This window comes from Pundamilia nyererei, unplaced genomic scaffold (assembly GCF_000239375.1).
Source record: "Pundamilia nyererei isolate P.nyererei 1_Seehausen unplaced genomic scaffold, PunNye1.0 scaffold00002, whole genome shotgun sequence".
Classification (NCBI taxonomy): Eukaryota; Metazoa; Chordata; class Actinopteri; order Cichliformes; family Cichlidae; genus Pundamilia; species Pundamilia nyererei.
Genome location: NW_005187403.1, coordinates 4,417,995 through 4,445,494, shown reverse-complemented (window position 1 = coordinate 4,445,494; position 27,500 = coordinate 4,417,995). Strand labels below are relative to the sequence as shown.

The following is a 27,500-nucleotide window of genomic DNA, read 5'->3' as shown; positions in this document are numbered from 1 at the left end:
GCTCAGCAAAACAGTTATTTGGACAAGTTCTTCTCCCAGAGATGTGGGGCCCATTAAATCTGAATCCTCCTCTTTTCAGCTTAATTCATCACTTTTTAAAGAATATAATTATGATATCTTATTCTGCTCTATTATCAAGAGCACAAATACTAAATACACAATGCCTCTTCTGCGCCTTTATAATTGATATCTTTCTTTGTTGCTGTGCTTTGTCTCTTCTTTCCCTCTTCAGACACGCGGTGTCCGCTGAGACACCGGATGGCACGTGGTCATTCCTATGAAGAGCGAAGTGTGTGGAACCCAAAGTACTGTGTGGTTGCTGACTGTCAGATGCTGCTTCTGAATGAAGAGGAGGTGGTGAGAGCAGACTTTACAGTCCAGTCTCTTGTCTGTCATCTTTCTGTGTCGCTATTGTTTTTCTTCTTCTTCCTTTTTTCGCCCTTTTTACAAATTTAGTTTCTTACATTAATTTGTCTCCACATAGATTTATTGCATCTCCAAATTTGCAAGTTTTTTTAGAATGTTCGGGCAAACCAAACATTCTAAGTGAAACCTGAAGTAACACATCTTCGTGCAGGGTCTGTAAGTAGCTGGGTGAGCTGGCTCTTTGCCTCCATTGTTTTTATTAGTGTCACGCCGGATTATGCAAGTCTCGGTAAGATTGGAGGTCCGGTTCAGCAGAGATCAGGAGTCAACACGCTAATCTAAATTGCACTGTCCACTCAGCAATAACCTGTCCTTGTGAAGCAACTTTTTGTAAGCCTGTAATCAAAGTGTCCACATACCCACAACAAAGCACATTTAATGGTTTTTAAGCTGCTTTGGTGTCTTCATCACATTCAATGCATACATCCCTAGATGTAGCAGGGATTGGACAATATACTGCCAAAAGTATTCCCTCGTCTGCCTTCACACAAATAGGAACTTGAGTGACAGCCCATCGTTAATCCACAGGGTTTAATATGATGTCAGCTCACCCTTTGTAGCTAATATAGCTTCAACTTTTCTGGGAAGGCTTTCCACAAGGTTTAGGAGTGTTTATGGGAATTTTTAACCATTCTTCCATAAGCGCACATGTGAGGACAGACACTAATGTTGTCCTTGTTGACCATGAAGGAGAGGTCAGACGTCAAATTATACATGATGTTTTAAAATTTTATAGAGTACTTTCTATATGTTGACAATACACACCACACTTGTAAGAATCATAGTTTCCCCACTTTCCGCTCCCACAAAGTTTTATCAGAATTCACTCAAAATCTTTTAAGCTATCATGTTTACAGACAGAGAGAATGACACGCAGACAAATGCTACGTATAACATAACCTCCTTGGCAGAGATAATATTGTAATATTCAAGGCCTGTGATACTACCGACCTACGCAGCCAGTTTAATATTAATGGTAAAAAAACACTACTGTCTAATTGTTTGCTCAAAGTAAATGATTATTTACACAGAGTAACATGTTTTCAATAATTTATTATGATCAGACTGACCTTACAATGCATGGATTTGCATGTGTGTGCATGTGTGTGTGTGTGTGTGTTTTGCAGTACCAGATTGAGCCACAGTGCGGCTCGGCTCACTTTCTGCATAAAGCAGCTATAGATAAAATGATATGATGATTACAGTTGAGGCTGAGGCTGATTCAAGCCTGCAATGAATGGCACAAAAAAATCACATTATATAAGACCCCTTTTAAATGAATAAATACTGGAATAAATTACTCAAACTGGGACTTCTGAAAAAGTAATTGAATATACAGGATGCTCAGAACATCTCCTTTGTCCTCATAGAGCTGTCTTTTACTGCAGTGGTGTCTTAGGGATAATGTTGCCAGGCAGCTCATGTTTCAGTTTCAACAGATGCTTTGATCTAAGAGCCAGCAGCAGCAGCCTGCAACATCCCCTATCGAAGGGACTACAGGAACCTTTGCATTAACTTTTAAAATAGTGATGGCCAAACGCACAAAAACAAGACATGGCTATTGGATTTACCAAACCTTTTAATATAACAGTGTGGCTACCGAAACTGGGAAGAACAGCATGGCTTCAGTGTTTCTTTGTATGCAATTACCCGGCTATGCCACACTGAAACAGAGCAATAATTGCAGGGAGGAGTAATTTCAATCGACCCACTGGCAGTCTTTCCTCCATAGTGCTTTTTGTTTCTCAACAACAAAAGGACAACAGCTTTTAAATGCATCCATCTAGAGACCCAGCCTTGAAAAGGTTATCTCTTAGCACGGCTGGATTTCTGTCATGTCAGCAACCCGTAACGGTGTGATGACCTGGCTTTGACAGCTAAACAAGCTTACGTCTAGTGAACAAGCAATCATAAATTCAGGGTCAAACCATTATATACACTTAATGGACATTTATGTAATGGCAACTATTTTAGTAACATTTTCTTCTGAGGTGAGGATTATACTTAGTCACAAAGTGAGTGGTTTGACTAAATAACAAGAAGACAATAGCTTAATTAATGCTCATTTAGCATGCATTCCTGTAGAGATTGCTCTTTGTATGAGTATTTTATGATGTTTATGTGCAGATGCATGTAATGATGTTGATAGATCTGGAAAGAACTGGAAAGCAAGAAAAAAAAGCAGTTCAGTCTGTTATTATTGACACTCTACACACAAATGTACTGGACTACATGTTGCACTTAGAGGAGCTGCTCTGTCATGGAAACCCAGGCTACGAAGCTCCTGGCACACTACTATTCATGCTGATGTTAATGCCAGAGAAAACTGGAACTGCAGCTGCTAAGTCAGCAGAGCATCTGGGACTTAAAAGCACTATGCTCCTGAGCATTTGCTAACCCACACTCTGTAACTTTATGGAGTTTCTGTGGTTGTTAAACATTTATACATTGCAATAATACTGCTTACAGCTGATCGTGGAGTATCCTATTATAGTGCCACACCTAAACAGAATGACCTGTTCTTTTACAAATGTTTGTAAAAGCAGACTGCATAGCTCGATGCTTGATTTTTAGTCACCTGCGTCAATGGGACTGAGCACTTGAATTCAAAAATTAGAAGGCGTAGCCCATATAGTGTGTCTGCTAAATGTGATAGATATACAACAAGCAGGTTCTGTCCACATATTAATTACTTTTCATAGCATTCATCAACATTGTTTCAGGCCTCTGTTTTTCAACATTGATATGGTGGTTTGTTCAGACTGTGGATGTCCTATTTGTCTTTTGGCCACTATGGCGGCCCTGAAAGGTCAAACATGCTGCAACTTAAGAAAACAACAGCAAATAGAAAAAAATTTAAATGCTACAAAAGCAAAAAATAAATAAATACAAAAGACGTTGAATAAAACAAAATCTCATAAAACACCACGCAAGTGTATTTGGCGAAAAGATGATGTGGAATGATAACTATGGAGGTGACAGAAATATAAATGTGCAAATGATTGCACAGAGAGAGAAAGGTACATGTTTGCTATTAGCCGTTTAATATTAGCTTGTCACTTTAGCAGCTCTACTGTCACGTTGCTGTCACCCCACAAACACTTCACCTGTATTCTGTAAGTTTTTGGTATTTTTTATGAGCCTTTGCTCTGTTTTGTGTGTGTGTGTGTGTGTGTGTGTGTGTGTGCTTTTTATTCTTTGTTGCATTCAGTTAGCTTTAGCCAAGCATTATGCTACTAAAAACTATTGTTAGCAAATCGACATCAGCAATGTAAATTTGGCTAAAAGCTAAATCTAACTTGATAATGTATTCAATATATTATCAGTTGAAATACTTAACATTTTTATATTTTATATGAACAAAAGAAGCACTGCATGATGTTCTTTGGGCATACAGGGTTACATATACCTTCAGCTCAGACCAGGATGGTCCAGCATGGTATTTAGCTGGTCAGGCCTACAATCGTGATGTGTGCCCTGATACTGAAGCTCAGAGGTGAGCAAGTGGAAAAACAAAGCAATTCAAATTGAAGGAATGAAAAAAAACTGTCCAGTTTCTTCATTCTCCGTGTTCAAAAATAAAAAGTGACATAAGAAGATTAGAAGAAAACATGACTTCAACCTCAGTAAAAGGTTTACAGCTCCATTTATTGTGGGCTTGTCTTTTTTAAAGTAAATTAAGTCTTAAGCTGTAATTGTGCTGTATAATTTTTCTGTGTTCATCCTTTAGCTTTGCTACCAAAGTGAAAAAAAAATGTGGAAGTGAAAAGAAAAAAAGTAATCAATGCGTAGAAGTACAGCGAGACTCAGTCTTTGAACAAAAGTTTTGATTGCTTTCTTTGCTGTGATGATGTTTGCTGTAGGGCTTTTGGTAAATACTCGCTTTTCTTTATTGTTTTTGTTCCTGACTTTTCGTTTCATCTTTTGTCGTATTCTGTTTTTCTGTCTTGTTCGGTTCACTTAATCTCTGCTTTCATCAGTCCTGTCTTTTTACGCCTGTTCCTCTTCCTTATTTGTGCGTTGCAAACCGTTAAGAGAAAGATGTGAAAAACATAGCGTGACGACAGCCGATGCTCGCGTAATCCATGCAAGTCCTTTGTGATTTGTAAAGCCAATTTGTTTCTTCCTTAACACATGACAAATTAGAAACAAACAGCAGGCAAAAAGAGGCAAAGCTGAGTGGATACCAGTCTTAAATTTGTCAGGCGTTTAAAATTTTTGAGGGCTGCACTGCGAACTGTAGGTGATAAAACTGAAATGAAGATGTGATATCTGAAGGTTTTCTACAGTCTATACTATCCAAGCTTGTTGTGAAGCCTTCCTTGGGTCTATAGAGCACACTGTGATCCACTCAGTCATTACACTAAATCTGCACAATGATTGCACCGTGCTCATAAAGACATGGGCACGGTCAGTAATAGTACAGCTGTGATGCTTTCCATTTCTCTCCATTTCACAGGAATTGCACCCAGTGTGGTCTTCTGCAGCAGAAGCGTATTCAGAGATGCTCTTCTGCATACCTTTGTTGTAGAGAGTGGTTATTTGAGTTAACTGTTGCCATTCTATCAGCTTGAAAGAGTCTTGCCATTCTCCTCTGGTACCAACACGACATTTCCAGCCAGAGAACTGCTGCTTACTGGACATTTAGTCTTTTCTGGACTATTCCCTATGAACTCTAGAGATGGTTGTGTGGGAAAATACCAGCAGATAAGCAGTTTGTCAAATACTCAGACCAGCCTTCACGCCACATTCGGTCACTTTTCTTCCCCATTCTGATCATCAGTTTAAACTTCAGCAGGTTGCCTTGACCGTGTCTACATACCGGTACCTAAATCCACAGAGTTGCTGCCTAAATGCATGTAACTGGTCAATTAGACATTTGCATTACCAAGCGATCAAACAGGTGTACCTATAGAAGTGGCTGTGAGTGTATAATTCTAAGCTGCACAGTACTGCCCATAAAAGGGGTTCTCAATTAATAACAATGAGAACTTTTATACTGGTATAAAAAATGTTAAAAAAAAAAAGCCCAAGACACAAATTCAACAAGTTAGCATGGTTTTGTCAGGGGGGGAGGGGGGTTACGGCTGTAACCAAATTAGTGCTCGCAGTGCTTTATTAGCATTTCTTACACTGATTTCCCTGTTTAATCAGGTGACCTTTTATGCTTCTGTGCCATCACTAGCCATTAGCTACGAGATCTGTAATTGAATTTACTCAATTGACTGGGGGGACAAAATACCTCAATTGGGAGAGTGCGTTTCAGGTTAAGACCTTAATAGAGCAAAGGAAGCACAGGTTATGTAAAATCTCATCTCTAGTCTTTCAATATTTTAGGCATCCGAATGCAGAGTACGCTCACTCTTCAGATAAATTATTACACTGTCACTGAGCTTGAAAAATTAATAGCTTGATGAGAGGGTGATTAAGATGATTTAAATAATTGATTATCACAACAAAGCCGCAGATTTTACTCCAGTCGCTGCTTAAAACCGGTGTTCTAGAATCTGCAGTACTGTAGCACAAGTAAGACTGCAGACTGTGTCAGAGAAACGTGCTTCAAGTTACAGCCAATATTGCAAAGTCATTACTGCCACCAGACACTATCACTGATGCTGTCAGTTCGAGCTGTCCTTAAAACTCGAGTCCCACGAGGCAAAGAGAGGGAGAGACTCAGAGAGGAACTCGGAGAGAGAAAGAGAGATAAACAGATGGACATGAAACACGGGAACAGAAAAGCAGACAGACAGGGTGCTGCATTGAGTTGAGAGGTGTGAGGATGTTCGATAAGCCATTATCACTCCACTTCGAGGACAACAGGTCCTTTCTGTCTCTCTTGTTTTCTTTTTCTTCCCACAGCTCACCACTTTTCTCACCGCAACCATTCTTTTCTTCCTTTGTCTGACTAATTGTTTGGAGCCAAACATTTGGTATGCAAGCAGTCGGATGATATGATCAGACACTGACTGATGTGCCACTAATGCCTGCTCTGTTTTAGTCAATGACTGCTAATTTATCAGGACTGCTACAGCTATTGTGTGCTGATGACTTAGCACGACATTAAAGATGGTGACCAGAATATCCACAACAACAGATAAGGAGACTCAGTGACGCCTGTCTGTGTAATTCATTAGTTTTTTGGTTTTGTTTTCTAACACCACCATTTATTTAACCATTCTTCTGTGTTATCTACTTTGCGCTTTTTATTTTATTGATTTTTTTTCACTTGAATTTATTGAGGATTGTATCTGTCTTGAATTGTTTGCTCTGCCTCTGTGTCCCCTTGAACCACTCTTATTCTCAGCTAGATGCATTTCTTGCTTTTGCAGCAGAGGCGCTCTGCGTCATCCAGGGGACATCTCCTGCGTCGCACCATCAGCGTCCCGGTGGAAACACAGTTTCCAGAATTCCACAGCCAGCTGTCCACCGAGAGCGGTGAGTTGCCCGAGGATACACACATATGCTTTCATAAACATGCACTTATAAGTAATACTCCTGTTGCTTTCTAAAATGCATTCACTTAAAGTAGAGTGATTGATAATTCTGTTAATATGTTAAGAATAGAGACTTTTGATGAGGTTTTTTTTATTTAGATTCAGTCCTCTGTCTCCAAAGCTGCAGAATTTTGGTGCTCAACTTATCTTGAGAAGTGCTTTCTTTGTGATATAAACAGTCGCATAACTAAATGAGGCAACTGGGTCTTGTGCTGCTTACATGCCTGGGTGAGACTTAGAAAATTCTTTTCTTCCACTGTATATCCACTAGATGGAGAGCTTGCTGCTTTGTAGCACTTCTCTGCACTTGTGCCGTCTCATGTTAACGGCTAAGAGAGATAGGGAAAAATTCTTTCTAAGTGCTGCAGTTACACTGGACTTTTTCCTCTTGCTTTTATGACAATGTGATAATAGTGTGTTGAATTCTTTTTTAAAGGTACATGTGTAGACAGTTGTGTCACTGAAAGCTGTCAGAGTCTGTGGTTGTGTTGCGATCAGTCCAAATGAGACGCCACTATCAGCTTTCCAACCGATGCTGTGCCGGTGTGGAGCCAGCTCTGCTATGGTGCTTTTGGATGACAAGCTCCGACTCCATGATTGCTGCACATGCTTTATGCTCAAGTTTTTAGTTTATCTGTTTTAGTCTATCTGTTTTAGTTTTAGGGAAAGATTTAGAGATGTGTATTTTTACAAGTATTTACAACGACATCACAGTTACAAGATTGTGAGCAAGGGATGAGACCTCAAGAGACTGTTGCATATGCATTTTTGAGAGTTCCCTTCTTGAAGGTGAACTGATTTTATTATTTATTTATTTATTACACTTATTACTGAAATACATGTTTTAAAACAAACTTTTAAAAAAACATTTGCGGATTGCACTCACACGCTGGTGCACCCTGTTTAGTAAATCTGGCTGGAGTTTAAGGCTTGGTTGATTTGGAGTGGAATTTGCAGCTTTCACCAACCATCACCATCAGAGGGCGCCATTTAGCTCATTTTAACATCTAACTCTACTTTCCCAGACTAAGTCAGTTTTACATGGGCAAGGGTGGGCTGCAGATGAGTCAACATGTTGTCATTTTAGTAGTGAGTGGCTCTGGTTTACTTGTTTTATCAGCTTTTATGGATTTGTTTGGAAATTTGCCAATATCTCCACTTGGCTGATAGGAAACCTGCAACTGTTTGCATGTAGTAACTGTGCTCTCACATGTGTGTCGTGTTGTTCGAGTAGTATTGCTCACATTCTTTACTTTTTATAGTGGGACTGCATCAAATGTACACCCTAAACACCTGAAGCTTGTCTCCGTATCTATTGCGGACCTTTGTTTTTCCTCTGAAGAGATTATTCTATTTACATTACATTTTGTTTTGGTGAATATTACCTTGTTTATTTCCATCTTCTTTTTTTACCGCAGCTACTATGTTAGCACTGTTTCTTTCAGCATGCACTTGCTTTTATTTGTAGCAGCATTTCTTCTAAGCACTGAGTCACAAACAAAAATCTGGGTAGTTTTTTTTGCCGTGAGGTTTTTGAGAGAGTCTATTTCTATGTTTGTGAGTGAGTGTGTATTTCTGCTTATTTGGAATAAATGTGGCTGCTGTCTGTCAGCTTGTGAGCTGATACATATAGCTGGTACATATAGATTGAACCCAATTAGTGTGCTAAATATAAGCTTATGCTTATTTTTGTTAGGGGTCATAGAAACGACTGCACTGTTAAACCATCACTAGTGGAAACAACTTTAAAAAAGTACAAAAAAAAGCATGAATTACAAATGTTTTCATTTATTTTGTATTCTCAGCTAAAATGTCTTAAATATTTGACATTTTTCTTCCTTCTTGCATTCTGTTATTGACTCATATCGTTTACTTTACCGCCCAAGTAAGGCCGCATTATTGTTAGAATAATGAGAGCTAGATAATGTGACAAGCAGAAAGGTCTTTCTGTCTGTCTCAATGTTACGGCCACATTCATTCTAAATGAGCTGACAGCCCTGAATGCCATACACATATAATATTTTCTTCTGCAACATGTGTTTCCCTTTTTTTTGCCATCCATTCCGATTGATTCGAGCGATGACATGAAAATGGGAAATCAGCAGAAGACACTTGATTACACGGCATCTCTGTGATTAGGTTGATTTTGTTTGGGAAGAGATGGAGGCTAAACGAATAAATAGTCTGTCGACTTCTCCCATAGTTACAGGGTACCTTTGCAACTTTGCCAGTGACAATCACAAACATTTTCCATGATGATTATGTAACACAGTTTCAGAACTGCTGATTCGCATTTCCATAGTCACCATAATCTATTCTGAGTGTTAGGTAGAATACATTACAATACATTAATACTATATTAATGCAGCAGTTATTATATCAGAAGTTAAAATGTAGCCTCATTCTTTATAGTCTTCTTTTACCTTGAGTATGTAGGCAAATTCATCTTGTTATTCTTTAATAGAATTGCCATAATACACATAATTTGACTGTAAAGATAACTTGATACAGTTGGATCTATCCATTTTGAATGCAGACTGGAGCCTATCCTCGCTGTCACAGAGGCCAGGTACACAATTATTCACACCTATAGTCAATTTAGAGTCATCAGTTAACCTAACATGCATGTGTTTGGATTGTAGGAAAGAACAGCAGAGAGCTTTAAGCAGGCATGACTTGCAAACTCCACACAGAAAGCGAGCAGTTTCCAACTGTGAGCACAAACCACAACACCATGCTAGCTGAAACAATGTCATAGCCAATATTTTTTTTGTTTATATGCTGTCAAGTGTTTTGTAGTTTTTACATATTTGATTTAAGTTTAAGTGATTCCTCTGATGATTAGTGGATATCACTTATTAGACTTATTATAAAATCTTTAATAAGACTCCAGATGCTCTTTCTAGCAGTAGAAATAGTTATGTACATGTCATTACCAGTACTGACTTAATATACAATAATGTTATTGTTACATGTTGTTGATCTGCGTACGTGTGAGCGCCTGACTTTTTGTAGCTTGCGAGTTATGATAAAGTTAATATTAAGAGTGTAAACTAGGGGTATCCAACTCCAGGCCTCAAGGGTATCAAGAGGCTAAATGACCTCCTCAACATGTCTTGAGGTTGTCCAGAGGCCTGGTAATGAACTAATCATTTGATTCAGGTGTGTTGACCCAGGATGCTATCTAAAACCTGCAGGACACCGGTCCTTGAGGCCTGGAGTTGGACACCCCTGGTGTAAGTGTATAATTTAAATATAGATTGGTAATGGCGTGGCATTAATACATTAGCCAAACCATTTACACCAAAATAAATGACTAGCATTGCCCTCCTTTTCTTGACTAAATTTAGAGCATAGATGTGATTACTATATTCGGTCACGCTCAACTAATCTATTACTCTTGAAAATCCATTAGCTACCAGGGCCACTTGTCTTTTGGCCAGCATCTTTTCCAAGTCAGACATGTGCCCTGTCATCTGCAGGGCTATGTAGCATTTGTGTGTCTACTTTGTCAACAAGCCCTCTTGCAACTAGCAAGAGGTAGCATGTTTGCAACCATGTCAATCATTTTGTTACTATAAAAGTTGAAATGAACAGTTATAACCTCTCTTCCCTGAAGTAGAGGCATGAGAGCATATAGAGCATATAGTATCCGTGTCCATGATATCCTATATGGTATGTTGTATGTCTTAATTGAGTGAAAGGGAACAGATATACACAATGTGTCATTATGTCTGCTCTTATTAAAAAAAATGCCATTATTAGATTATTAATACTAATGAAACAGAGCATAGTATTAAAAATAAATCCATCGAAAGGCTACCATGAGGTACTCCTGAGCAAAGTACCGTTCCTACACACTGCTCCCCAGGCGCTGAATTGGTGCCTGCCCACTGCTTCTCTGAGTGAATTGGTTAAATGCAGAGAGTAATTGTACTGGCAATCAACTGCAATTTACATTTTAGATCGACAGCATAATTTTCATAACCCATTAAATGGCTACTACTGCAAAACCGATCTAAGTCTTTCAATCTAAGTCCAACGAGTCATGATAAAAAAAAACTTATGTTACCTTATCGAGTGCAGATTTGCAGCAGAAACATGATGGTCTCCAAAACTAAGTGAAAACTAATAGTAAATGACTCTTGTTCACTGGTACAGGAGCAAAAAGAAAAAATAAACTGATCACTTCAAAAACCTAAACTGACACAAGGGTTTCTAAATGTATTCCTAAAGCAAGTAGTAATACAGGGAGTGCAGAATTATTAGGCAAGTTGTATTTTTGAGGAATAATGTTATTATTGAACAACAACCATGTTCTCAATGAACCCAAAAAACTCATTAATATCAAAGCTGAATGTTTTTGGAAGTAGTTTCTAGTTTGTTTTTAGTTTTAGCTATTTTAGGGGGATATCTGTGTGTGCAGGTGACTATTACTGTGCATAATTATTAGGCAACTTAACAAAAACCAAATATATACCCATTTCAATTATTTATTTTTACCAGTGAAACCAATATAACATCTCCACATTCACAAATATACATTTCTGACATTCAAAAACAAAACAAAAACAAATCAGCGACCAATATAGCCACCTTTCTTTGCAAGGACACTCAAAAGCCTGCCATCCATGGATTCTGTCAGTGTTTTGATCTGTTCACCATCAACATTGCGTGCAGCAGCAACCACAGCCTCCCAGACACTGTTCAGAGAGGTGTACTGTTTTCCCTCCTTGGAAATCTCACATTTGATGATGGACCACAGGTTCTCAATGGGGTTCAGATCAGGTGAACAAGGAGGCCATGTCATTAGTTTTTCTTCTTTTATACCCTTTCTTGCCAGCCACGCTGTGGAGTACTTGGACGCGTGTGATGGAGCATTGTCCTGCATGAAAATCATGTTTTTCTTGAAGGATGCAGACTTCTTCCTGTACCACTGCTTGAAGAAGGTGTCTTCCAGAAACTGGCAGTAGGACTGGGAGTTGAGCTTGACTCCATCCTCAACCCGAAAAGGCCCCACAAGCTCATCTTTGATGATACCAGCCCAAACCAGTACTCCACCTCCACCTTGCTGGCGTCTGAGTCGGACTGGAGCTCTCTGCCCTTTACCAATCCAGCCACGGGCCCATCCATCTGGCCCATCAAGACTCACTCTCATTTCATCAGTCCATAAAACCTTAGAAAAACCAGTCTTGAGATATTTCTTGGCCCAGTCTTGACGTTTCAGCTTGTGTGTCTTGTTCAGTGGTGGTCGTCTTTCAGCCTTTCTTACCTTGGCCATGTCTCTGAGTATTGCACACCTTGTGCTTTTGGGCACTCCAGTGATGTTGCAGCTCTGAAATATGGCCAAACTGGTGGCAAGTGGCATCTTGGCAGCTGCACGCTTGACTTTTCTCAGTTCATGGGCAGTTATTTGGCGCCTTGGTTTTTCCACACACTTCTTGCGACCCTGTTGACTATTTTGAATGAAACACTTGATTGTTCGATGATCACGCTTCAGAAGCTTTGCAATTTTGAGACTGCTGCATCCCTCTGCAAGATATCTCACTATTTTTGACTTTTCTGAGCCTGTCAAGTCCTTCTTTTGACCCATTTTGCCAAAGGAAAGGACGTTGCCTAATAATTATGCACACCTGATATAGGGTGTTGATGTCATTAGACCACACCCCTTCTCATTACAGAGATGCACATCACCTAATATGCTTAATTGGTAGTAGGCTTTCAAGCCTATACAGCTTGGAGTAAGACAACATGCATGAAGGGGATGATGTGGACAAAATACTCATTTGCCTAATAATTCTGCACTCCCTGTATGTACTTTAATCAGTGTGTAACCTTTAAAGCTGGATTTTGTGTGTGTGTGTGTGTGTGTGTGTGTGTGTGTGTGTGTGTGCGTGTTTTGCACCTGTAGCATTTTCTAATCTTGATCCACATCACAACACTACAAACACTCTCACCGTCTATTTTTTGCTAAATTATTCATTGGCATAGGTCCCTACCTCTCTTGTCCTTGTGTGACACGAGCTCTAAACAAGCAGTGTGATGAATAAAAACTTCACTTTGATGAATAGGAATCTAACACAAATCAGAGAGCGGTCTCATCTCATCCTCAGACTGAATAGCGAGTGGCTGCCGCCTCTATTCTTTTGAACTCGTCGAGTTTTCTGCACAAACACCCATAAGAGCGAGAGCCTTCTTATGCTCCCACCAGAACAACTGAGCTTAATTTCATAGAGGTGAAAGTTTTAGCCTCAGAAGAGTTCTCAACTTTTGGTTCTTGGGCACATGCTGCCCTATTTTCCTCCTTTTTTCTTGCTGTAAGCTGTAACATTTAGATAGGATTAAGTAGAACCACATAACTGACCAAAGGCTGCTGAATGATTTATACAAGCCTTACAGCCCAAATACTGAATCACATGTGTTCTAAGTCCCTCAAGTCATTTTTCTTCACAGAGTGTCTAATTACAATTAGCTACTATTAACTAAAAGTGACAGTGTTCTTCACATTGTGCCACTTGACATTGGGCTGATTGGTATTTGATTATTTTGCCTTAAAATAAAAACCATCTGAAATATTGTGGAGATATAGCTCATCTTATTTTAGATCAGCTATATCTTTCTATATATTTTCTTAACCCATAGCTATATAAACTAGATAAACTCAAGTGCTGTATGTATAGAGATTAATGGCTCCATTTGGTTGAATTACTATGCTGAAAGGATTGAACAGAAACGATTGCAGTGTAGGTGCTGACTCATCCTGTTGCTGTACACTAACCTATTTCTGCAATAGAAATAGGTTCATGTACACTCAATGGCCACTTTGTACATCTGTTCATCTGCTTTGAAATGCAAATATAAAACCAGCCAATTGCATGCCAGCAACTCAGTGCATTTAGGCATGTAGACATGGTCAACACAAACTGCTGAATTGCAACTCGAGCATCACAATGAAAAATAAGGTGATTTAAGTGACTTTGAATCTGCCACGCTTGTTGGTGCCTGACGGGCTGGTCTGAGTATTTCAGGAACTGATGATCTACTGAAAGCATAGCTAGTGTGTGCAGAGAATGGTCCGGAAAAGAGAAAATATCCAGTGAGCACAGAATTTGCCTTGTTGATTCCAGAGGTCAGCTGACAGTTGCCAAACTGGTTCAACCTGGAAGGAAGACAACAGTAACCCAAATAACTACTCATTACAACCACAACCCTCACCCACCTCAAATTTCTTTATGTTTTTTTTTTTTTTTTGGATCAAGACTTTCTTGTAATTTCTTTTTAAAGTGGTCTTGACCAATCAGCCTGTCCAAAGTGTACCCCGCCTCTCACTCTATGGTAGCTGGGTTATGCTCCACACACCCCCGTGACCCTGAATTGGATTAACAGAAGAGGATGGATGATTCTCAAACAGCTGTTGTTTGTGCAAAAATATGGCATATCTCAGCATGGTGTGCAGTGAATTCTAAAAAAATTGAAGAAGCTGGACAACTAGAGGGCAAGAGAGGAAGTGGCAGACTTAAAAATCTATCTACAGGAGATGAACAGCATCTGAAAGTTCTTAAGAACTAGGACAAATCCAGCAAAGACGTGACACCGAACATGAGAGAGGTGGCTCAAGTGCGATATGTGTAGATCATTGAGAAAAATCATTATGATGATGCAAAGTAGATTTAATCAAACTAAACAGAACAGCAATAGGATTAAATATGTAAAACGGTGAAAACTGAATTTGGTTCTTATTCAAATAAAATACACTTGCAAAGTTGAGGTTGTAATATTAAATATATAAGGAGTTTTACAAATGCAAAATTCCAACTTTAGGTTGAAAAACCCCTAATGAGCAAACATCTTTAAAACCACTGATCATACAAACATTTTTATAATTTTACTGTCATGTGTGGAAAGAAGGAGATTGTTAGTTATGTAGAGGCAGTAATATTACACATAGTTCTGACACTTCTTGATTTTATTGGAATTTGAATGTTTGTAGGTCTTAAAGCAACGTTTAAAAACATTCAGTATGACTTTTTTAAATGGTGCAGGAACTCTGAACTTAAATGTGCTGCTTTGCGCCCACTCATAACTCCACAGTTATAAGCAAGTACTTTTTTCCAAAACTGATATTACAAACTTCTTGTTACTTTTTTAATGATGAGAGAAAATACATATAAAGTGTAATATTGATCAAAGTGGAAACACTACCAACACTCCCTCCACCCGTATCTCTCTCTCTCTCTCTCTCTCTCTCTCTCTCTCTGTGGAAACTGCTTCTTTCTCTCCTCCCTCCCATTCTGTGCTCTCTCTCTCTTTCTCTCTCTGCCTGCTCTCCAGAGAGGTTGCTCAGTCAGACAGATGTAACACAGCGGTGGAAGCCTGAGCTGAGCTGGCAGGCTGCAGGGGCCAGACCAGCGGCAGCAGCTCCGAATTGGGGGGGGAACGGCAGAGCAGAGACGGCACTGGCAGAGGAGATAAAACAGGACTTGCAGTTGTAGTTCCAGCGGTTGCAGCGGAGTTATCGAGTAAACTTTGCCTCAGGATATGGGTGTGTTGATCCGAGCGCTCATCGCTCTGTGAATTTAACATGGACACTGACACCAGCAATCTTCCAGAGGCACAGGATGGTAAGTGGGAGGAAAAAAGATGAGAAATGATGGAAGTGATACTTTAAGTGGAAAGAAGAAAGAAAGTTGAGGCACGTATGTAAAAGAGAGTTCGGTCACTTGCTTTTCCTGTCAGCTTTCTGTTATGACTAGGCTTTTCGCTTGGCTCTTGAGCTGTTGACTAGGGCCTCAGTGGTCAGTGATGAATAGGACTCCAGTCTATTCTTCTGAGTGAGGGGGTTAAGGGGTGAAGGGCGTTACATAGCAATGTGATGAAATGGGCTGCCTGCTAAAGACGCTACTTGTCTCAGCAGGATTAGTTTTTGGCTTTGTTGTATGTGAGCAAGTTCAAACCTCTGTGCTGTGCTGATACTCTCTGGGATTTGCCTTCAGTTGTTGACTGCGTTTTGGTATGAGCTTCATGCAGCTGGAAGCTCTCTTCTCGGTCTTTGAATAGAATAATTAAACGTGGAATATGTGAGGTCCGTGGGTGGACCAGTTAATTTTTTTTGGTGTTTTTTTTTTTTTATCTCAAATGCACCGAGATATTTCAATCTGAATATTTGAAGGCTGTATAGTGGTTGTACCATGTGGGTGTTTGTGTTAAAAACACAGAGCAGCAGGAACAAATGAAAGCAGGAGACAGAGGGAAAGAGAAGGGGGGGCAGAAAGAGAAAGAGTTATGTACACAAATAAATCCAGGGGGATCGAAACGGCACTGTAGGCCACTCTTTCTCTCTCTTCCCCCTCATTTTCCACTGCCTTTTCTTCCACCACTCCAAAATGTTAGAGCCTAAACTAGATAGTTAAAAAGAAAAGGGAGAAGGAAAAAAATTGGTGTGTTATTAACTGGGCCAGAAAAGACGATGTTTTGTCTTCATGACCAACGGGGAAGGACTCTGCTGTGCTGCTGATGAAGAATGCGGTTAACAGAATGAGTCAACAGAGAGCATATTTCCAAGAGACCATAGTTTCCCTTTGCCAGCATCTAAGCCACATTGCTTTATGCACTGGGCTGTCTGCCACGACAGAGAAGGAAAAGACAAAGAAAAGGGGGAAAGAAAACTGTTAGATGAAACTTTGGCATTTTCATCCATCCCTTGAGACGCAAAACTTCTGGTAAAAGTTGAACCGAAATAAGTGCGAACACTGAGCTCTATCTTGAGATAAAACGCCAGCTTCATTGCTCTAACATCAACTGTCTCCTCTCAACCGCACTCTCCTCACATTCCTTTCAAAGGGTTTAATATACAAGGAAAAGTTGGTGTAGGAAAGGCAATAATCTGATATCGTCCAATTACATTCTCACTTCAGGCTTGCAAGCTACAGGAAGAATTCACACTTCCCGAGGTTTGCAGGCTTCAGTTCATCTGTCATGCACACACACTTTCACGCACACAACAAGTCTAAGAGTAGTATATTTATACAGTATAAGCTTATTATTTACATGTTGTACCCACTGCATTACGTATTTTACATTTAAAGTAGATGTAGAGTCCTTGTCTGCAACTGGCTGATTGTTATGGGACTGATCTGTGACTGAATCTACCTGTTTCCCATTTCTGTTGGCAGAAAGCAGAGAAATGCTGATGCTATGTATTACTTTATGAAATAGCACTGGGTGGAAGTGGGACTGCTACCAGACAAGCTAATAAAAAGAGATCAATAGTCAGACCTATTACTGTTATATACATATATATGAAAAAATGCAACTCTTTTTTTTCCATGGATTTCATATTTGTAGTTTCATCCCGTGCTTAAATTTACCCCAGTAAAGTTTTTGACCTTTTCAGCACTAAAGAAACCACTCTCAGAGTTTCCCCAGAGTTTCCATGTCGTTGCTTTGTCTCTGCCACCAGCTTATACTGAAGTCAGTATATACTTGTTTCTTTTCAGGTGCCTTACAATATCGGTCATGTTGAAAGTAAGTCTATGTATCCATCCTGTGACATGCCAGCACTGCAGAAGTGCACATAGCCAAAGGGCTGTCACTTTCCTGTGTCCCTGTGTATTTATCTTCTACCAAGGGCAGCTGTCATAAAGGAGAGTAGCTTTTTAAATATAGACAAAAAACACATTTATCTGTCATGATATGATGGGATAAGTCATAATACTGCTCCCGATCAGGTCGGCACATCTTTTAATTATAACACAATGTAAAGCATATGAGTATAAAGCAGCCTTGCCGTTTTAGGCATCCAAATAAATACATGCACTGTGCTAGTTTATAGCAGGGGCATGCGGTGAGGAGTGGAGGTCTCAGGAAGGGAAGTAAAGAGAGAGAGAGTCCTTATCCATGGCCTTCATTGACATGTAAATAGGTCTGCATGTTTTGTCCTAGATGAGAAAGGTTGAACGCCTGCTCATGTACTGGAGGACAAAATACAGCTTTAACCTGTCTCACATTAGATGGGGAGACTGGACCAGCTGAGCTTTTTGATATTCCTGAAAAACAGTGGGCTTTCTCTTTGTTTTCCATTTTGACCCCATAGTCTGACTAACATTCTAAATATACCATCCAGAGCTGTGGTTTTATGGTTTAAAGTGCTGTGGGCTTTGTCATTAAAAATGCTTGGCTTTAATAAAAGATTTATTCTTACTCCTATTGTCATGTGCTTAAACCTCGCTAGTAGACTGGAGCTGGGTGGTACAGCAGGAGCAAATTTAGGAACTGGGCTGTCAGCTTAACACTTGTAATCTGGTTTTAATAAATGAGACACTATCTTGAAAAAAGGCCAAAAACTGGTGGAAAGACAATATGCGGTCATTCTGTCCCACTTCCCAAAAGGGCTGTGTCAAAGTTTCAAGGACTCAGATTTAAGGTTGTGGGTAACGCTGTCCCAGAACACCGGACTTGCAGTAAACCTGTAGAGCTGTCACATAATTTTTCTCATGTGAATGATGAGAAAGTGGAGCTAGTGACTGAAACCTGACTGGAGAAACTGATCAAAAGGAGGTAATTTAATTGAAAAATGTTGATGACTGCGGTGAAGTAAATTTTTTCTTGATGAGAGTTTGGGGTTTGGCGGGTGTTTTTGGTGGTGGTGGGTTCGCACCTTTAGAGTCATCATGGTATTGCACTTTAATCGACTTTCTCTTTGGTTTCACTCAACTAAACCAATGGCATCTTCTACTTTTAAATACAGTTACTGTTGTGAACTAATTGAGTCTGATATAGCAAACTCATTTGAGCACAGTTGCTAATTGAAAAATTCAGTTCAACTGAATTGTATTCATATAGCACCACATCAAAACCAAAGTCACCTCAAGGTGCTTTATATTGTAAGGTAAAGACCCGACAATAATACAAAAGAACCCCAACAATCAGACGACCCCCTATGAGCTAACACTTGGAGACAGTGGGAAGGAAAAACTCACTTTTAACGGGAAGAAACCTCCAGCAGAACCAGGCTTAGGGAGGGGCAGCCGTCTGCTGCAACCATGTGGTTCACATAGTTGTAGCAGACTTGAGACAAGCTAGGTTTTTTCTAAACCTCAACTTTGACTGCTGTGGTTGTCCTTGTGCTTTATATGTTTCTCATGCTTATGCAGTAATGCCAAATAATATCATTGTATCTCACACACTTCATCTGTGAGGCCTGGTAGAGATCATAATCTCACCCGCTGTTTTTGTGAAATTCGGTTGTGAAGCCTCAAGCCATTTTCTTACCCCTCCCTTAACGCTCCCAATTCAAGGGAGAGTTAGTTGTCAACATGTGTCCATTGTGAAAGGAGTACAATACGAGTCAATGAGTCAGTGAAGCTCACTTCACAACCAGAAGTCTTTTTGCAACCATTAGGTATGCCCTTTTATGCTGCCTATATTAGGTAATAGCATTCTTTACCACCAACTTCTGCCTCGCTGATTCCATCCCACCAGTAGGGAATGATAATATTGTGACATAAATGATTAATTTTTATTACTTAATGATTATTAGAAGATTAAAAAATCGCATTTCTATATGGTACAAAAATACAAATTACATCATAATAGCAAATTAATAATTAATAATTAAACAATAATAACATTAAGAAGAAGAAGAATATTTATATCCTTATGTTTACAAGTATAATAATAAATGTTTTACCCTTTATTGTCATGGCAAATGATAACTGTTACAAATTATCCAGTGAAGTTACAAAGAGAGGCTTTAATGTTTAATACCATTACCCTTCTATTCAGGTAAGAACAAAGACTATGTCACATTGTGTACAAATGTCAGCTTTGATTTCTGGATATTGAGAATTTAACATGATGACCTCATACTATAATTTAGGGCAGCCAAATCTATTGGACAGCCTGTCATTAAGAGCCAAAGTATAAACAAAGGAGCACCTCTTCAACCTGCCACTGGATTAGCTGGCAAGGAAAAGAATATCAGGAGCAGTTTTCAAATGACAGGCTGCGTGTTGTGGCAAAGGCGTTTCTTAACTAAAGAGCCTCTGATGTTATTTTGAAATGAAAACCAGGCATTACCTTCAAATGTAGCCACAGTTGTCCACCTCTCATTGGTACTGGACTACATATGTATTTTTTTTTTTTAAAAAGAAGAAAAAAAAGAATATAGCTTTGTAACTTAAGACCTTGCGTCATCCAGATCCAGATTGTATCTATTCGAGCTGATTGCATTTCACACTTGGATTTAAAATTCTCCACGAATGCATTTCAATTGACTGCTTATGATGGGATTCTGCTTCCACACTTAATAGTATATTTGACTTTTTCTGTGGGGAATAGTGTGAATGTTTCTGAAGTGAAAAAAGAAACCATCACACACATTTGTAGCTGTGCAGCCACACAAGAAGATTGCTGTGGGTATTTGCATAATTGCATAATGGATAGTACAACATTAAAAAAAAGAAGGGAAAAAACCGAGCAACAAAAGACCTTGAAACCACAGAGAAGGCTGAGTCTTCTGAGCTTGAAAGTTTTTCAAGCTGTCTGTATAAAACTTAACTAGGTGGTGCTTTGTAAGAAGTCAGTGTCATGTTTGCTGTATTTCTTGCAAAAGGGGACACACTGTTCCAACATTTTAGGTTTGAATACCAATAAAAAGATCCAATACCAATACCTGTCCTTTGTCATCGTAAATGAATAAGCTGTAATCCTCACTGTAAGGAAGAGAGAAGAGAGGAAGAGCCTAAATCTTGCTTTCCAAATACAGAAATACTAGTACTGTGCAATACTCCAAAATTTGGCATTGATCTGGTACCAAATAAACACATGGCCAGTATTGATCTGATACCAATACTGATACAGATACTTTTAGCCTAATTTTCATAGAGCGTTTTTAGACTATGTTTTTATTTAAAACAATTCAGTGGGCTACAAATTGAACATCGAGGATAGAAACAAAGTATCAATCTGATACCAATACCAGCTTTGGATTCAGTGCTATCGATATTTGGATCTAGCCACCTCTTCAATGATAGTGAAATACAAATACATTGTAGTATACACATTAACTTAGTTAATCTGTTTTTAAAATAATGCATAACCACAGCACCAAGATAGAGAAATGAATTGTTTTATTTGCATTTGTGTTAATTCTGCTCAGTGGGAGTCTTTATGCACTCCTTCCTTTCTTTCCTCTGCTCTCAGTTTCACTGCATGTGCACAGGGAGTGGAGCAAAAATAACAGTAATCAAGTTGAGGACAGCTCATTATGTTAGTGAAGTGCTGAGACTTAGATACAGGAAGTGAGGGAAAGACTTGGAGCAACACTATGAATGGAGCTGTTTGGTTATCAAAATCACTTGCTGACTGTTATATCTGAAATTAGTGGAAACTTGAAATATATATATATGCATAAATGTAGAACGTGAAATACCTTCAGACTAGTGACCCTTTGCTGTTGGCTTTCTCATGGACTTCTGGTGACCGGCTGCTTGTTCAGTAAACTTAGTAAACAAAGCATACATAAATAGATTGGCACCATAGATTGAGGATAATCTATTCATTACTCACCAATAACAGATCTAGCTGTTTGAGCTGGTACTGGACTGGCCGGTGCCTTCCTAGCTGTAAATGTGAATACTGTTGTACAAACAGAGCAGGGCAGTCAGGTGTCCTCTGTGCTTTTTGAGATGATGCTGCTAATAATTTTCCTAAAAGACAATTCCATTTTTTTTCACTACAGTGAAATCCAAACTAATCACACGTTACAGCCGCCGTATGACTTTTATATGCACACTTTTTTTAAAAGTGTGATTTGCGATGCCGTGAGCAAGACGTTCAGCAGAAGACATGCCACAAACATTTGTTTCTTCTTCTGCTGCAGTGCACAGTTTGCCTCTTCATAGAATAGAACCACAGAGGACCATTTGGCAGATCTTTAACACTTGTATCCTCCCATTTGCTTTCTCTCTATCACGCTTGTTTTTAGACTCTTTAAGTCATTTTACATGTCATTAGTAACACCAAAGTAAAAATCTGTACGCTGATTCAAAATCATTACTGCGTCAGATATGCTCTGCAATCTCCCGGCCTTAAATGGCGTGTTTGTTGGTGGCTACAGGCCCAGTTAAAAAGTTCCACATTTGTCTGAAGCAGAAACTAAAATTTGAGATCGCTTTCTCTAAGACGTTACACACAACAGGTGGTAGATGGATGCTAGAAGCACTCCATTTGGTTAATGTGAGCGAGGGCACCCTAATGACGTTTGCCTGCTCTAGTCTTACATGGACATGGAAAGGTCAGGGCTGTGAGCCTCTAAAGTTCCTAAAAAGACCATCAGGGAAAAGAAGCTTTTATTTGGAATGTAAACAGCGGTAAAGGAATAGCTGCATAATACGTATACATATATATATATATAACTAGAGGTTAAGTGTTAACCAAACGTTTCAGAGTTATACACAGGAGATCACACATGAAAAGTTAATCAAACACTTAAACTAGTCTGGTGGTGTATATGGTGTATATAAATAACACTGTAAAAGCTGAGCTAAGCAATAACCTCAGAGAGCTGTCTTGTGGCCAGCAGCAACAGTGGCACGACTCCATCTGGCCCCATTTGTCAGAAAGCCTCCCTGATGGGATACTGTCAGTCAACAGAGCACTGCAACCAGAGGGAAAGCAGAGCTTGTCTGAGACAACAGAGGGTTAAAAAAAAAAGAAGGGAAAATTGGAACGCTAATGTAGAAATCTAGATGATGCCTTTGCAGCGTGTTGTGTAGATGACAAGTGTGTTGGTGTGGTTCGTGCGTACACGTGTGTGCGAATCTGTGGCGTGTTTTGCTTTTGAAGTGTGTGATGTGTGTCTAAGATGAAGTGACTGCAAGGACCAGGAACGGAGCCAAGTGCAGCCGTGAGCGCGTTACATGCTCACAACAAATTTATGTTGGTTGTATGCTTTTCATGTCTCTGTAAATCTTCTGTAAATGGAGCACACTGAGCAAAAGAGAAGCCGAGAGTGGCGAGGGAATGAGCCGAGGAAAGAGAAATGGAAAATACTGACTGAGTGACGGGAACAGTAACTGCTAAAGTAACAAGGAATGGCACACTTGGGCAACTCCCCTCCCACCCCCCCCCTATAATCAAAGTAGGATTCTCAAATTTTTCAGGTAAATTGATCTTAATTTGTGTTTATCCTTCCTTATTGTTTATTTGGTTTACTCAGTTACAGATTTGTCATGATCCACTGGAGCACGTGTTTCAGTGCCAGTGCTGGTGGGAAAATCCGATTATTTGAGCCTAAAATTAGACCTCTGGAGTAGCAGCAACATACAACTTAAGGTATTCGCTATAAATCCTTTGTTTTTATCTTTACATTCAAATCAAGTGAAGTGTCACAGGCTGTAAACTGTATGTAAAAGATCTAAGAGCAATCACGGGGACATTAAAAAAAAGATACGTTATAACAACAGTAACAATGTCTGAGATAATCAGTGTATATGATAAGTTCTTGGGAAATTCAGTTAGTAATGTCTCAAGTATTCCAAAGGGTTAATGAGGTTCTCTTTACAATGATGTTGAAGATTCTGTTATAAAAACTTTATGAATCTGTAAAGCTTCTTTTATAGTTCAGTTAAATTCAGATTCTTACAGCTCTCATTTGCCTTCTTGATAGTAATATACCATGTAAACAAAGTATACAAATAATAATAATGATTTGTAATATGTAATAGACTATAATTGCCTTTGGCTTTCTCATAGTGCTAACCCAATAGGTTCAATTTGTTCTGATTCGGTTTTTACAGCTCCTCTGCTTTGATAGTTTGAAGAAACAACACGGTAAAGAGGATTTTAGAATTTCATTCATTTTTCTTTTTCAGGAAAACAAAGGGTGGAAACGCACAACAGCAACTCAAGTGTTATTGCGCTGGCTGTAAAGTACTGCAAAATCACATTGCCTGTTTACAGTTACAGCACACAGCTGAGTAGTAGAGAAGTCTCAAAAGCTTGGCGTCTAGCTAGCGCTACAGAAGAGGAGCAGCACATGCTAACGGGAAATAAATTCAGATAGAAAACAAAAACATGCAAACAGCGAGAGATGTAGAAAGATATAAGAAAGAGAGGACGTGAATGGAAGATGAGAGATTATGTTCAAAGGTAAGGACTGCCCAGCGAGTAAATTTTTATAAACTGTAAACCTAAAACTAAGTGAATTATAACTAAGTGAATGATGCTAGGTATGCTAATTTTGTTTGAATGCACCAGGCAGCGTACTGCAGGCTAACCTGGTCAGTTTGAACTATTGTTTTAGGCTTTGCAGTGATTTCTGACAGATGCAAGGCCAGCTGTGGTGTTAGTAAACATCAAGAGTAAAAGACATCAATCGAAATCAAACATACAGCTCTCTGCTCAAACCTTGTTGAATGCAGTTTTCAAAATCCACAAAAAACAGTGAATATCAGTGTAGCAGCCCAGGCCAGCGGACCACAGCCTGTACAGGAAAATCTATTGGAACTCACAAAACCCTTTATTAACCCTGTGCCGATCCGATATTAGATGATTTAAAAAGCTGATATCGAAAAGCTGATATATATGAAACTTAAAATGATGTCTCCAAGCTTTGTTGTATGTTCTTATTTATTATTTTCCCCTATTCTGCTGAGATCAGCTGGTTGTGTTTGTGTGCCCAACAGTGAAGTTGTTTCACTTTCTGTCCCTCTGGTGGAAAAGCTACACACCCATAATATTGTTGAAGGATCTTTTCCCATCTGTTTTCTCCTTTTTTTCATTTGTATTTATCTTGTGTCATAAATGTCAATAGTGATTAATCAGAAAATACCTATTATCGGCCTCCGGATAAATCGGTTGGGCTCTAGCTAACAATAGTGTCAGAAACAGTTGGGGGGAGATGATTGACTTTGCTACTAATCAAAGTGAGGTCTGGATGTTATATGGTATGTATGTTTAACTGCTGGTGCACAAGTTGCTCCAGTTGAAGCCTTTGTAGGAGTTGAATTCCCTTTGGTATTTTCCTGCAAAAAGCACTTGCTGGCCCAGTGGACACGGTAGCAGCCTGACCCCACGTGTTCCACACAATTGCCTTTGTCCCTAAAATGGCAGATATTGGCATTCCTGGCCGTCCCACGTCCAGCTCTTCCTCCAGCTAAAAAAACACACACGTTGTCTCTTTTGTGCCGCTGTCGGCGAGAGGCAATCTTAACCCAGGCAAACTGATTTGAATTGATGTAAGCCGACTGCTTTATGTGATAATTTTGCTCTTACTCAGCTTCCCGAAGAGAGTAATGTCGGTTTTGTTTATGCATTAAGTTGTGCCTCAGCATTTTTTTTTTTAAAAGTACCAGAGCGTCGAATGGAATATGCAATGACAGAAGTAATACTTAAGGCTCATCTCTCCTCTTTATTTTGTTTTTCTCCATTGTTGCAGCTATTTTCTTCAGTCTGATTCAGCAGAATAATCCCTGTTGCTTTTCACTGTACTGCTGTGAACCCAACTTACACGTGGTGCTAAAAAAAATGTCAAAAATCTATTCATAGACTAAACAAAGACGCAGGTTTAAACACGGTCTTCACTGTTTATGCCCATAGCTTTTTACAAGTTCCTAGACAGACACACACACACACACACACACACATGGGAACATAAACAGAGTGACAGGGGCTGAGGGATTAAGGAGACAGAAAGGGAGACAAACAGGAAGATAAAAGGAGAGGTGTGTCCAAGTTGTCAATAGGAGTGGACTTCAGTGCTTCACTTTTTGTCCCTGGGTAACTCTATAGCCTACATACCAAAGTACTCACTGTGTCATTTCACCCTTTGGGTTTCTGTCTTTCCCGTTTGTACTCTCACCCCCACCCCACCCCTCTCATTTCACCCCCTGGTTTTTCCCGTTTGTTGCCTGACGAGTGGGAGATTAGACCTCATCAAAACATGCTCTACTTAAACATGCAAGCTTTAGCTAGAATTTCTTGGATACTGAAAGCTTAAAACCTGCAAATGCTTGTGAGACATTGCATGTAGCTTGCAAAAGTGGGGGCAATATGGATAAAAAGCACCACTAATTGTCAAAAACTGCTTTGGAAATTTGGAATTCATTAAGCAGCAAAAAACAACAACAAAAAAAGTTGCTACATGCCAAATGTGTCAAATAACTCATCAGCGTGCTTTTGTTCAGTACCAGCAAAGATGAGCTCAATGACATGAGGTCTTAGAGAGTTTTATCGTTGCACTGTGGAGGGCTAAGAAGGATGAAACATGTGAAAGTAATAGGCATATTTGTCACAGACTGCCCGGGCACCAGTGTACCAGACCAGTCAGCATCTTTCTGCATTTAGTGGAGCAAATATGCAGCAGTCTGTCATCACTGCATCCTAACCTGTTGACTTTAAAGTGTTTCTGTAATCCCGGGTGGCTTAGCTATTAATTTAACAGCAATTCAGTTGAGGAAACATCTTGTCACCGCAAATATGTGAAATCCTCAGCACAAATCGTTTTACCTCCCATCACAAAATAAACAAAAATATGGGTTTATTTTGCTGGGATACTGTAAAAAAAGAGAAAAAAGGAGCACAACCACAAATTTTGCACAGCATTCAGCAGCACAGAGGCGCTTTTGAAAGCCTCACATGATTTCTTTTTTCTTATTACACACCCCTAAGGCTTTAGTTAGTGTGACTAGATGTGGTGAGAGAAGAGTGAGGAAAGAAGGTAAAGTGGCCAGAAGAAGAAGTGTGAATATAAGGAGGGGGCTGGGAGTGGGAGTGGGGGGAATCTTCTGTTGTTTCTATGGACAAATGCCTGTCCAAGCACAAGAGCAGAAACATGAGAGTGCTGTTATTTAGTGGGGAAGGAGGGAGGGAGTTGTGGGTAGAGAGAGGGAAAATTTTTCAAAGTGGGGTTCTCGTATTTATAGTGAGTTGTGCTGCGTTTAGTTTGGCTGTGCCGACTAGTTTCTGAAAAGTTTATCTCCTGCAGAGAGGAAACAGATTTGACTTATTTGTAGATGTAAATGTATGCCATATGTGTTGGGAGTGGCTTTTATGCAATGTACAGATTTCTTGCCTGAACTATGCTTCAATATGGAAAAATATGACTTTTCCTGTGCATCCGACAGGGTAAAAAGTGTTGTTGTCATTATCGTCACCATCATCAGCAACACCTTTGCTGAGGTTTGCTGAGTGCCCAGCCAAACTTCAGCTAATGCTTTAAAGCTGGAGTGTGGTAGTGAGGCCCGGCCTGGCCCCGTGGTTTTTTGGTCAGCCACAACAAGGCCTCTGATTGGTTGGAGGTGGGGTAGGAATTTGGCTCTCCGAGCTCTAAACTCCACCTCCTCCTCCTCCTTCCCAGCCCCGGGTGTTGAGGCACAGCGGCATTCCCTGTGCACCAGTGTGCGCACACACCTAAACATTTCCATGTCACTTGCTTTCCCCTATGAAAGGGAGCTTCAGAGCAGGGAGTTACAGATATTTCAAGGAAAGTGAGAATAGGTGACAAAAGAAAGAGTACTCTCCTGCCCTGCGATTATGTGTGTGTGTGTGTGTGTGTGTGTGTGTGTGTGTGTGTGTGTG

The 27,500-nt window shown here is 39.7% G+C and overlaps 1 protein-coding gene across 4 annotated transcripts in view; it reads left to right on the top strand.

The window, feature by feature from the left end:
* Positions 1–240: 240 nt before the first annotated feature.
* Positions 241–27,500, top strand: part of LOC102213025 (disabled homolog 2-interacting protein) — a 167,230-nt gene continuing 139,970 nt past the window's right edge. For 3 of the 4 annotated variants that reach the window (XM_005720209.2, XM_013909738.1, XM_013909732.1), the window contains exons 1-2: positions 241–357; positions 6,756–6,861. In XM_005720209.2, coding sequence (XP_005720266.1) covers positions 259–357; positions 6,756–6,861 — 205 coding nt within the window. In that variant the 5' untranslated portion in view covers positions 241–258. Of the gene's footprint in view, positions 358–6,755; positions 6,862–15,256; positions 15,542–27,500 lie in introns of those variants that run through there. The other variant, XM_013909739.1, reaches the window with a different exon arrangement.